General features: G+C 34.2%; 1 protein-coding gene across 5 annotated transcripts in view; it reads left to right on the forward strand.

The window, feature by feature from the left end:
• LOC126733493 (tudor domain-containing protein 1) overlaps window positions 1-12,491 on the forward strand; it is a 60,967-nt gene that overhangs the window by 8,096 nt on the left and 40,380 nt on the right. For all 5 annotated transcript variants that reach the window (XM_050436804.1, XM_050436800.1, XM_050436801.1 and 2 more), the window contains 2 exons: window positions 3,310-3,417; window positions 3,479-3,794. In XM_050436804.1, the coding sequence (XP_050292761.1) occupies window positions 3,310-3,417; window positions 3,479-3,794 (424 nt within the window). The remainder of the gene's footprint in view (window positions 1-3,309; window positions 3,418-3,478; window positions 3,795-12,491) is intronic.

Below are 12,491 nucleotides of genomic sequence, written 5' to 3' on the forward strand. Positions count from 1 at the left end.
ACTAGTTGTACCGGGTGGACTCAGTGGACTGGCAAATTATTATAATCTATTATATTAAAACGTCGACTTATTGTTCGGTAGACAGTTGTTTTACAAAGCGTGGAAGTGGTTTAATGTTTTTTACATGTCCGAAAAATGAAAATAGGTAAGTACATTGAAATTAGTTGCTTATTAAATTCATGATTGCATTCCTAGTTACTTTATGATCTGGTTCCTGTTTCTTTTTTTAAATTAATATAAAAAATGGATTATAGGTGCCAACTCTGGAAAGGTATTTTGGGATTTATGATGGGATTTTATGTCCCCTTCAAATCAACGTCTTAGACCCGACGCAATTCCTACATTGTTCCTGACCAGAGCATCGACAAGTATGTTTTATGTTTTTTTCTAATTTGTGCACTTATAATGGCAATATGTATTATAGAAGGTACCTTTTAATATTACCAATTTTTTGGTGTATAGGGAAATCAGAATTATTTACAAATTTACGTACTATTTTCCCAGGCACAGATAATTCTAACATCATTGCAAGTCATACATTAAGGAAGGAATTCAGTGACGCTTCCGTGCAAACTGACACTCCGATGCAGGTTAATGTTTCTGTCCAGACGGATGTATGTAATAATACAGGTAAATGAAAGAATCGGCACTGTGAACTTTTTCATAATATGCAAAACAATTACACTTGCACTATACTCAAATGTTTTACTTAAAGTACAATAAAAATTAAGAAAAAACCTAGTAATTTAATAATAAATACGACGCTACCCCTATAATAGTTTTTTAGCCCCTGAGTAAAAAAATCTAATTAAAACTCTGGAAAAGGAAGGCTCTCACGCAAAAAGATCCCTGGAAGTAGGAGTTACTTTGGACGATGTTCAAAAATTCCTAGATGACAACTACCCAGCAGATTCTTGTGCATTCCTTAAGAGTCAGCTATCTCTTCTGAACAAGTCTGCTCGGGGAAGCAGGTACACAAATGAATATAAAGAATTTGCTATGAGTTTATACCTTGTTGGACCAAAAGCCTATAAAAAAATGTCATCCGTTTGTCGTTTGTCGTCAAAGTCCACTCTTCAACGTTTCACAAAAAACTGGCCAATAAATCCAGGATTTAATGATTTTCTTTTTCGATTAACAGAATTGAAATCGCGTTTTTTAAATGATAAAGCAAAAGACTGTTTTTTATGTATAGATGAGATATGTCCATTAAGTCACATCTATATTACAATATCTCAAGTGACAAGGTAGTTGGTTTCCAGGAAGGCTTGAGAGGAAACACTACATATATTGCCAGCAACGTTTTGGTTCTAATGGCCCGGGGTATTGCAACCAGTTGGAAGCAGCCTATCGCATATTTTTTCTATAAATCATCTCCAAATTCAGAAACTTCAAAAACGTCAAAAAGTGTAGTAATCAATCATTTAAAATTCAAACATGTCATTACTTAGTAGTTATGTCTATCTTTAGTTGTTAAGTTTAGTAACAATAATATATGCATTTTTTCACACAAACTTTTGACTTTGATTTCAAAATAAATCCTAATGAAACCAGTCGTACCAAAACAACCTTTAATAAGACACCTAAGTACCTAATTATTAACAAAAAAAATTTAACCATTTAGTTCTTGAATTACGTAAACTTTGATAATGTAAAATTTATTTAGTTTGGTGGCTATAAAAACAAATAATTTATAGTATTATCAATTTACATCGAAATATAAAAAGTTTTTCGCCGAGTGAATCAACTTGTATTTTATTCAGTAAACTTTGGTTATGGTTAGGTTTTTGATACTCAACTTTTTTTTGTTGGGCAAAACAAGCCCTTACTTATGTACATTTCCGTTTTCTTTTAAAAATATTTTAAATATTGTTAGTTTCTTTAATTATTTTGTAATTTACATTTTGTATACTAGTATTTCTTTGGAGGCTGGAATTGAAAAACGTTATTGCTTTCCAGCTCTTTTTTGCATTTCAGAGGAATAAATCAGAATATTGTATGTATAGATAATACTTTGGTTACGAGGGCGGGTCAATAGGTCCGTGACTTTTTGGATAAAAGACAGGTTTTTATATAAAGTTATTTTATTTTTCAACATAGTCTCCTTTGAGTTCTATACACTTAGTCCAACGTTTCTCCAATTTTTTTATCCCTTCGGAAAAATATGATTCGTCGAGGTCATCAAAATAGGCATTTGTTTGAGAGATGATTTCGTCGTTGGAGTCAAATCTCTTTCCGCCGAGCCATTTCTTTAAGTTTGGGAATAGGAAATAGTCACTGGGGGCTAAATCTGGAGAATAGGGCGGATGAGGAAGTAATTCGTAACCTAATTCATGGATTTTTGCCATGGAAACTGCACATGTGTGGACCCTTGCATTGTCCTGGTGGAAAAGAACTTTTTTTTTGGCCAAATGTGGTCTTTTTTCTTCCAGTTCCTCATTGTATCTATCCAATAAGTTGGTATAATATTCTTCATTGATTGTTTTCCCCTTTTGAAGATAGTCAATGTGGATTATACCGCGTGCATCCCAAAAAACGGTCGCCATGACTTTATTAGCTGACAAACCCACCTTTGCCTTCTTGGGCGCCGATTCACCCCGAGAAATCCACTGTTTTGACTGCTGTTTGGTCTCTGGCGTCACGTTCACATATTGCGGTTGAATAATGCCAAACACTCCTGGGAAATCATCACACGGTTGCGTTTGTGGTCGATTGTGAGCAAACGCGGCACCCATCTTGCGGAAAGCTTTCTCATACCCAAATGATCATTCAAAATTGAAACTACTGAATCATGTGAGATGCCTATGGCTTCCACAATCCCTCTCACTTTCAATCTCCGATCGGCTAAAACCATATCGTGAATTTTTTCGATTGTTTTGGATGTAGAGACCTCGACTGGGCGTCCAGAATGTTCGGCATCTTCCGTGCTTGTACGACCACATCGAAATTGAGTAAACCACTTCTTTACCATGGAAATGGATGGTGCAGGGTCCCCATAATATTTATCAAGCTTAGCCTTGGTTTGAGTGAGTGAGCACACAAAATTCACTTTTTTCCATTTTCTTCTCAAAACGAGTGGTAGTCTGCTATCAACAGCTGTCGAAACACAAACTAAATGTGCAGCTTGTTCAAATTTTGACAGGCGTCAACTGACAGTTCTCTGTTGACAGGAGCAGAGTTGCCATTTCCATTAAAGGGCGGGAAATTCAAAAAGTCACGGACTTATTGACCCGCCCTCGTATGTATACATATGTTTTTTTGTCTTTTTTTTTACTGGTACAAATAAAAGTTATTATTTTTTACTTTTAGTGAGGACTTGAGACATTTTGAAAATTTCTTGCTTAACCAGGGCCAGAGGTACATTTTGAGCCATCAAAAGCGTTTTAGTGAGGAGGAAATGCTTAATGTGTTCGAACGGTTTGTTTTTTTTTTTCTTGTAAATTTGATGATGAATAGTAGTTTCATTGTGGGTTTTTAGGGTCAGATCGAAATGGACTGGAAGAAGTCAGGAACCTGAAGTTGAAGTGAGTTCGAGGAAGGTTATCTCGGACCCTATTAAGAAGAATTTTTCTATTACGGCACCAAATGTGGCTAGTTCGAGTAGTGGCAGGGGAAAGAGGCCTGGAAGAATGGAAGATCTCCAACCAACATATAGCTATAGAAACTCAAGACCGCTAGAAAACAGGAATAATCAGAGCGTTAGCAATGGATATGTTCGGTCTTCTTCTCATAATTCTAGACACATTGACGACAATCGGAGCAGGAATAATAGGAGACCTGATAATGCTTCATTGGTAAGTAACAAAAATTAATTACAAAGTAGTTATTAAGATTCTAATGAAAACTAAAGAATTGTAAGTTACTTATTATATTGGGTAACAAATTGCAGAATCATATGATTTTTAATTCGGCCAAAATCTAAAAATTACCAAAATAATAATACATTATGGGTGTCTTCAGTATGTTTGTTGCACGAAAATAATAGATTTAGTTACGAGAAAAGGTAAAAACAGTTTTTGTGAAATTATATTACTTTATTTTACGCATAATACCAAAGATTTCACGTTTTCCACTTTAGAGAAGGCACTCATGAGTCATCCACACTGGGGACAAGGCTGAAGCTGCAGAGTGACAAAACGCAGTTAATGACAGAACTGGCAACACCACACCTAACCTCACCTCACCTCAGTTGTCACCTATTTGTTGACAAAACTAATCGAATATAGGGTTATTCTAATGATTAATCACGTCCCATAGTGAGTGATTTAGTGCGTGATAACACCCTTGTCGTGATAAAATGTGGCTTTCCGCCACTCTTAGTGAAAAATATATATCCAAATCTACCCATTATGCAAAAAGTCCCATCATTTTTCGTTAGTTTAGACAAAAGCCGCTAAATTGCAGAATTACCGTATATCGAAGGGTATCATTACAGATTTGAGTTAATATTTCTTTTAAATGTGTGAATAAGTCTATTTTCTTCTTTTAAATTTTTGAGGGTGTGAGATAAAAATTTCTAAATTGATTTTTGCTATAAGTGACCTAATACCCAATATAATAAGTAACTCATTATGAATTCGTCACAACAATACAGATTTTACTTAAAGAATTGTAGCTGAACGACACTTAGACTAATATACATGGTGTCCCCCTTTCAAATGGTCAAAAATGCTAGAGTACATACAGGAGCTATAAAGAAGTAGTTTGAGATAGAACACATATTATAGTTGGAATTGCGCCGTTTCCAAAATACAGTGAGTTGAAATTTGTCAAAAAAATCGATTTTTTTTCGTCTATATTAAAAACGCTTGTAGCGATTTGAATGAAATTTTCAGGTTTTAAATGATAGGTGGTGAGGCAACTTTCTGAGCCACAGCCATCTTTACTCTAGCCGCGAACATCGCAAGGCAACAGCGCGAACCGCTTATGCTTCCGGATCGATTTAATAGCCGTATTTAACGGGACTCGGCAATGATTTTAAGTTTTTTTACCAACAGAAATGCCCGTTTTGTTGAAGGCATTATGCTATTCATTGGAAAATAGATTTGATATGATTTTTTAACTTTATTTTCATAATATCAAAATTATATCCCAATTTATACAACAAAAAAAAAAATTTACCTCTGGATGTTTACTTATTATTGATCAAATATTTTTTTTGGCTTTTTTCGAATAATAATTCTACATATGGTAAATAAATGGTGGATACAAAGTGTTAAATTGTAAATTAACATGCAAAGCCTAATTATTACATATTATACAGTGTGGTACATAATAAATGTGAAACAATGATTGTTTTAAATTGAAAGTTAAGTATCATCAAAAATGTCGTCAAAAACACTTACAGAAATAAGTATGAGATTGGGTGATTTTGAACACAAAATAGCCAGTATACAGGGCAGATCAAAGCATATTATCAGATTTCTTAAAGTAAATATAGGTAGATATGGTTGCCTCGATCTATAATCCGTTTTGGTCACCTGTCAAAAAGCCAGCTTTTGACTAGTCAAAGAATGGAAATAGCAGGTGGATGGCAACCAGTTTTTTGACGGGAGACCAAAACGAATAATTATCGATAAAGGCAACATTATATTACATATTTTTTTTTATAGGTAGATATGTTTGATATCGGTTTGATACCTTTGATACCTCTATAAAATTCAAAGAATAGTTTTCACTTGAATTTTCAACATCAAAAAAATTAAAAAGAAGAAGAAAAATGGAAGGTCCCACCCTCACGTACCCACCCAGAAACCCTGAAGGGGTATCCAGGTGCCTTCAAAAATAATGGCTTCAAATGGAGCTTTAAATATAATTTTAAATTTTAATTTTGAACCTGTTCAACGTTTTTATTTTTATTTTTAAATTTAACGCTCGAATAATAAAAAAAATTACTTTGAAAAATTTTAAATATTGTAATAAAATTAAAAAATATATAATTATTATGAAAAAAAAAAATTTTTCTTCTTCTTTCCAATATTTTTTGCGACATTTTTAGTCAATGGTATTATCAAATATGGGTCTAAACCTTTATTATCGAGGGGTAATACAAAATAGTGTCCACATACTTGGTGAATAGCTCGGTGAATAGTAATAATACAAGGTGTAAAAAATAAAATTAAAAAAAAAAATATTTACAGGTATGCTTGTTTTTTTTCGACAGAAACTTACTTAATAGTGATGAAATGATGTTATGTAATGATCTATTTTTTAAAAGTATCTAATTTTCTTTTTTTGTTTTTATTTTTTGTCTTTTCTGCGTTTTTATCTGCAGCAAATTCGTTATTTTTCTTTTTAACATAATCGTTTAGTAAGATATTAGAAAATATATAGCATGCCATTATCAAAAGGGTTCTATATTCCCTACCGCAAACACATTGGATAAAAAAATCTTTAAAGATTTCATTATGTTCAATCCTTTTTAAAGTCAAATCAATAAATATAGATTTTTCATTATCCATCCGAAGAAAATCATTTTCATTAGAAACATTATTAATGATTTTTTCAAAAATAGCACACATATGAAATAAAATTCCTTTATTGATTTCTGTTGGAATACTCAAACCTCCACGCTGCAGATAGTTAAAATAGTCATTATCAGTTAAATTACCCTTACTTTCAACCATCAGTGAGATACAAATATTGCATATGACTTTTTGAGAAATCTTATGTGCAGCATACCCTGCAATATACATCTCAGCTGATTCATCAATCTCATACTCAATTAGATACTTATTATCAACAAGTAGGGGTAAAAATGTGTCACAAAATCAGTATTTTGAGGACTTAAACTACTTACTTACCACATATTGTTTACAAGTAGTGAGACAAATACCTACACCAATTTTCCATATTTCTCCCTATGTATATTAAGCTATAAAGCAATATATTATCCACAGACTAACCAAATAAATGAACTACCACAAGTTCTATATACAAGTCACAAAACCATTTTAAGCAAGAAAGCCAAGAAACACACAATAATAACAAACCCACTTTTAAAACGTCATTTAGCTAGCCGGCCGGTAAATTTTGTTCGAATTTAGAGTAGGTTTTTAAAATTGAGTCTTAACGTTAGTAATTTAAATTTAAGCACAAAAATCCGGAATTTTAAGAGAGAAACGAGGTAAACACACACGGAAACCGCTGCGATTACCTACTAATATATGGATGGGGTTTCCAAGATGGCGGCGTCGATCGACTCGCTATGTTGCCGATGTGATGATGTTCGTGGCTAGAGATAAAGAAGGTTGTGTCTGAGCTATTGCAGGTAATTTGACTTGTCCAGGGACGGACTTACAGCACACGTACGTTAAATTTTTTAGAAAAAAACAGATACGCCGCTGTTTTTTGGAAGCAAAATTTTTTTTTTCTAAATTTTTTGTTTATTTTGTGCAAAACACAGCCCTTGCATTTTTGCGCTCGGACGCACCATTTTCGTGCAAAAAAATAAAATCCACACAAAGATCCTTCAAAACTTTTTTGTCACAACGAAAAGTTTAATATCATTGCAATAAAAAATAAATAATTTAACTTAACAATAAACAATTCAAACCAAATGCTTAAAGTATCCTCCATGCATTTCCACGCATTTTCTGCACCTGTTGACTCAAGATGCACGCGAGCAAAGACCCTTGGATTGTTTCTCAAAAAATCTGCAGCCATCACACTCTGGCAACTAGGTCTTCTCTGTTGGTTACAGGTGTTGCGGAGATAATTGGCTGTCGCCAAGAATACCTCTCCAAACATTAATGTAAAATTTCTGCTGATACTCTCTGATGTGTTTAACATTGAGGTTTTGATAGCTCCGTGGTTATTGCTACGATTAGAGCCCTCGCGCGAAAATTTTTTCGTTTTTCGTCACTTGTAAGGATTAAACCTGGAAAATTAGCGTTTTGTTCTGTTTGACAAAGAAACCATTCGCAGAACACCCATTTGAACCGCTGGTCCTTTTAAAAGGACGAAAAACATTGTTTGCGTTTTTGACAAGTAGGCGCGTTTCAGCTTCTATTACATGGTGGCAGTAGTAGTACTCAAAACAGAACACCTGTTTATCCATTATTGCACGTTTTGAGGTTATATTTTGTGTATTTTGTCAGTTGTAGCAAAATTGAAATTGGAGCGAAAATAAAACTCAATAAAAACGAGTGCATTCGAAAGAAGAAGGTAAGTTTACGTTTACAATATGATACTTAACATGTTTTTTTTGTATAGAAAATTTAAAGCGAACATTGTATTTTTATAATCTTTGGGATGATTACAAAAACATAGCAAAGTTTGAGTTTATGTGTCCCTGAACTATCTAGTCCTTTTAAAAGGACTGTAGGTTTAAGGGATACTATCCACTTTTTAAACACACTTTATAAGTAATAAGGTAAAATTGACTAAATGCACTATTTTGTTTTAGATTTTGGAAAAAAAAAACTTTGGTTAAATGAACTCTTACAAGAAATTGAGGACATCGACAACGTTGCGGATATCCCCGATGAAATTATTCTTTTACCACCTGAAAACGCCAATGATTATAACACGGACGAAAATGACGTCGTTTTGAATAATTTACCAGGATCGCAGTTGCGCGGAACTGTAGAAATTCTTATGGGTGAAAATGAAGAAGATGGTGAGGGAAATGGCGATGTGATAGCAGAAGCAGATATAGGAGCTGAGGAAGGTCAAATAGCAAATGTGGTAGAAGGTGACTGGGATGACGAGGATGACTTGCCTTTATCTAGACTTGTTTAGAGAAAAATTAAAAGATTTCACTATTTGCTTGGCAAAGATTTGAAGGAAACTTTGCCAGGCTGGAGTCCTGTTTCTCACACACAGAACAACAACCGTTCTCCTGCAAGTCTTTTTAAATCTTTTTTTGATCAAAATCTTATTGAAGAAATTGTTCAGTGTACAAATTTATATGCCGCACAAAAAAATCGTCAAGCGGATGTAACAATTGACGACATATATTACTTTATTGGAGTTTTACTTGTAAGTGGGTACTGCAGCGTGCCTAGGAAAAAAATGTACTGGCAAAATTCCGCAGATACAAATAACACACTCATTTCTTCTTCGATTTCGAGAGATCGTTTCCAGTATTTGATGAGCAATTTTCATTGCGTTGACAACAATAATTTAGACAAAGATAACCGATTTGCGAAAATAAGACCACAAGAATGAACTAAATAAAAAATGTTTAGAATTTGCTCCAATAGAAGAAAACCATTCCGTGGATGAAGGTATGGTGCCTTATATTGGGCGCCATGGCTGCAAACAGTTCAAGGGAAAACCCATACGATGGGGTTATAAATTCTGGGTAGGAACTACTCGTTTGGGATACATAATTTATTTTGAACCTTATCAAGGGTCCACTACCATTTTATCTGAAAAATATAAAGACGTAGGACTCGGCGCATCTGTAGTCTTACAGTATGCAGACATCTTAGAATCGACAGGATTTAGCAATTTTCACATCTTTTTGGACAACTTCTTTACATCATTGTCACTAATAAAAGAACTAACATTTAGAAAATTAAGAGCTACTGGGACCATCCGAGATAACAGGCTGCCAAAATGCCCATTGCCTGATGTAAAGGCTTTCAAAAAAAATCCAGGGGTGATTACCAGTATGCATTGGTGGACAACGAATTAGTTATTTGTCGATGGAACGATAATAATGTTATAACCATTGCTTCTAACGCTTCTTGCATACTGCCAACAAATAAAGTAAAGAGGTTCTCACAAAAAGAAAAACAATACGTCTACATTGATCAACCTAAGCCAATAAAAGGTTACAACGAAAATATGGGGGGTGTCGATGGCAGCAATCAAAATATTGATGAAAATATTGGGCAATACCGCATATCAATAAGAGGGAAAAAATGGTATTTTCCATTGTTAGTCAGTGTATTGATATGGCCACTCAGAATGCATGGTATTTGCACAGATTTGATGGGGGCAAACTCGATCAATTAGCATTCAGAAGAGCCGTAGCCGTTGAACTATTAAAAACACACAAGGTCTTGAATAGACGTGGGGCCTCAAGAAGATCAAAGAAAGTGTGGAGTTTGCCGCAAGAAGGCTAATTTTCCATGTGAAAAATGCGATATTAGACTGCCCCCCAGGACTGTTTCCGTCAATTTCACACTATGTAATTTCTAAAATTACTTTATTTGTAATAATATTGTTTAAGTCAATAAATTTTTTTTCAACATTGTTTTACTCTTTTAGACATGTATATACCTACGGTCCTTTTAAAAGGACCCCCTTTATTTAAAAAATTTATTTGATTTTTGATTTGTAAACTCACATAATGGGTTTTAACGTGATTTTTCAGAAAAAAATTATTCAGGGTTATATGGGTTAAGACGACGAGGAACGTCTCCAGGAACAGGATGCTCAACCTTTTGCAGTTTAAACGGATGAAGATTATGGTTTTGTAATACTCGGTACACGGTGTTTTTGGCAAAACCAATTGCTGACTCTAACTTATGAGTGCTATTATTGGGCTCAATTTGAAAATTTGAATACGTGCCATCATTTCATCCTCTATAGCATCTCTTACCGGGCGCCGCCTTGCATTCGATGGTTTTTCTTTACAGATTCGATGAATCTGTAAAGAAAAACCATCGAATTTTAAAACAATTTACAAAAACGCGATAGGGAAATAAACAGAGTTTTACCAGTCATCATTTATGAGTTTTAACAATACTTCCCACCATTGAAGCCGGTCTCCCGTAACCTTTGATCAAATTTTATTAACATTCGGGCAATTCACGATGTAGAAAACACTGCATGTACAATCGCTGTGCCAACAAAGCATTTCCTCGGGCTTCTCCATACGAAAGATGCATATCTGCAAGCTCTGCCGATTCATTTTTACCAGTTTTATTTTAACAGTTAGAGACAATTAATTAATTAATTTAATTCCAATTAATAGACAATTAATTTAAATACTACTAAATTAGTGATAATAATAAAAGTTACTTTTGTTTGATTTTTGTCACTCATTTTTCTCTTGTTCATGTTATCGCCTTCACAACATTATTACATCTCGATCTTCTGCAAAAATTGACTCCCATACCGTAAAAATACGATAGTTGGTATGCACCGACACTAAACATAACAAAAACATGTACACACTTTGTTATTATTATTATTATTATTATTTATTTTATCCTGATTATGAAAAACTGGCTAAAATTTACGGAAAATAACAAAAAAAACTAATAAAATAAAGAACCTAATATGGATTATATTTTTTTGCACCAAAACGGTGCGTGGGAGCGCAAAAATGCAAGGGTTGTGTTTTGTTAAAAATAAACGAAATATTCAGAAAAAATTTCTTTTTTTTAATAGTGTCCTACCTGCTTTTTTATAAAAAATTTAACGTACATATGCTGCAAGTCCGTCCCTGGACAAGTCAAATTACCTGAAATTCCTCAAAAAGTTGCCTAACCACCTATCGTGTGCAATAGATTGTCCCGCAGCAATTATGCTATCTTGCAGCATCAGAGTGCTAATACATCAAAAGCGCATTGTACGTACGATGTTTAGACTTTCCTTCAGAGAAACTTGCCGTGGTACTTTTAAAAAATAAAAAATCCTAACTATAATTAACATCTATATCTTGGAGTGCGCATGTCAAGTACATAAAAATCTTTCAAACTACATGAAACTCGAAATGCAGATAAATTATACATCCCTTTTACCCGGTTGTCGCAGGTACAGGATGGTCCGGAAATTACATCTCTCAAAATGTTTAATCATCTCCCATGTAGAAGAGAGCTAGAGGTGTCCAGATTAGCAAGAGCAGAATACGCTTGGTTCAATGACGCTTGGTCAACACAAAAAATTATCCTGGACGCAGTTTAAATCTAACAAAACCAATGAGTCTTAAGCCAGGCCACTATTAATATTTCCAGCATCTGGAGATTCCTACTACCAGGATACTGAAAGACTTAATTTTGCTAACTAATGCTTCACGCATGACCTGATATCATATACCTATATACACCTCTAGGGCGTTGTAACTCCCTATACAGGGTATTCCAAAAAGGCGGTGGCAAACTTGGGCACTATAATATCCCAAACTTGGGTTGTGTGGGATATTAGTGAATTGAGATTAGTGAACAATATTTGCATAGGAATTCCTAGTCAAAAATTCCTTCACCACTTTGCGCTTAAAATTTGCTATTTTTTAAATCTAAGAAACGTTAATATCTTAGTACTTTATTCTTAACATAATAATGATATAGAAGCTATAATCACCCCCGGTTACATAACTCATGGAGGCGCGTACCCCTTGATAAAGGGGCTTTTGCTGTATGTAATGACGGGCCGCCATCACTCTTTCTAATAAATCTTCTTAGGTGTTTACAGGAGTTTTACACAGGGTGTTTACAGAAAAAAATCCGATAGGGTTAAGTCCGGACTTCGTGCGGGCCATCTGATGGCTCCTCCTCTTCCGATCCATCGCTCAGGAAATTGTTGGTTTAAGT

This window comes from Anthonomus grandis, chromosome 2 (genome assembly GCF_022605725.1).
Source record: "Anthonomus grandis grandis chromosome 2, icAntGran1.3, whole genome shotgun sequence".
In the NCBI taxonomy this organism is placed as follows: domain Eukaryota; kingdom Metazoa; phylum Arthropoda; class Insecta; order Coleoptera; family Curculionidae; genus Anthonomus; species Anthonomus grandis.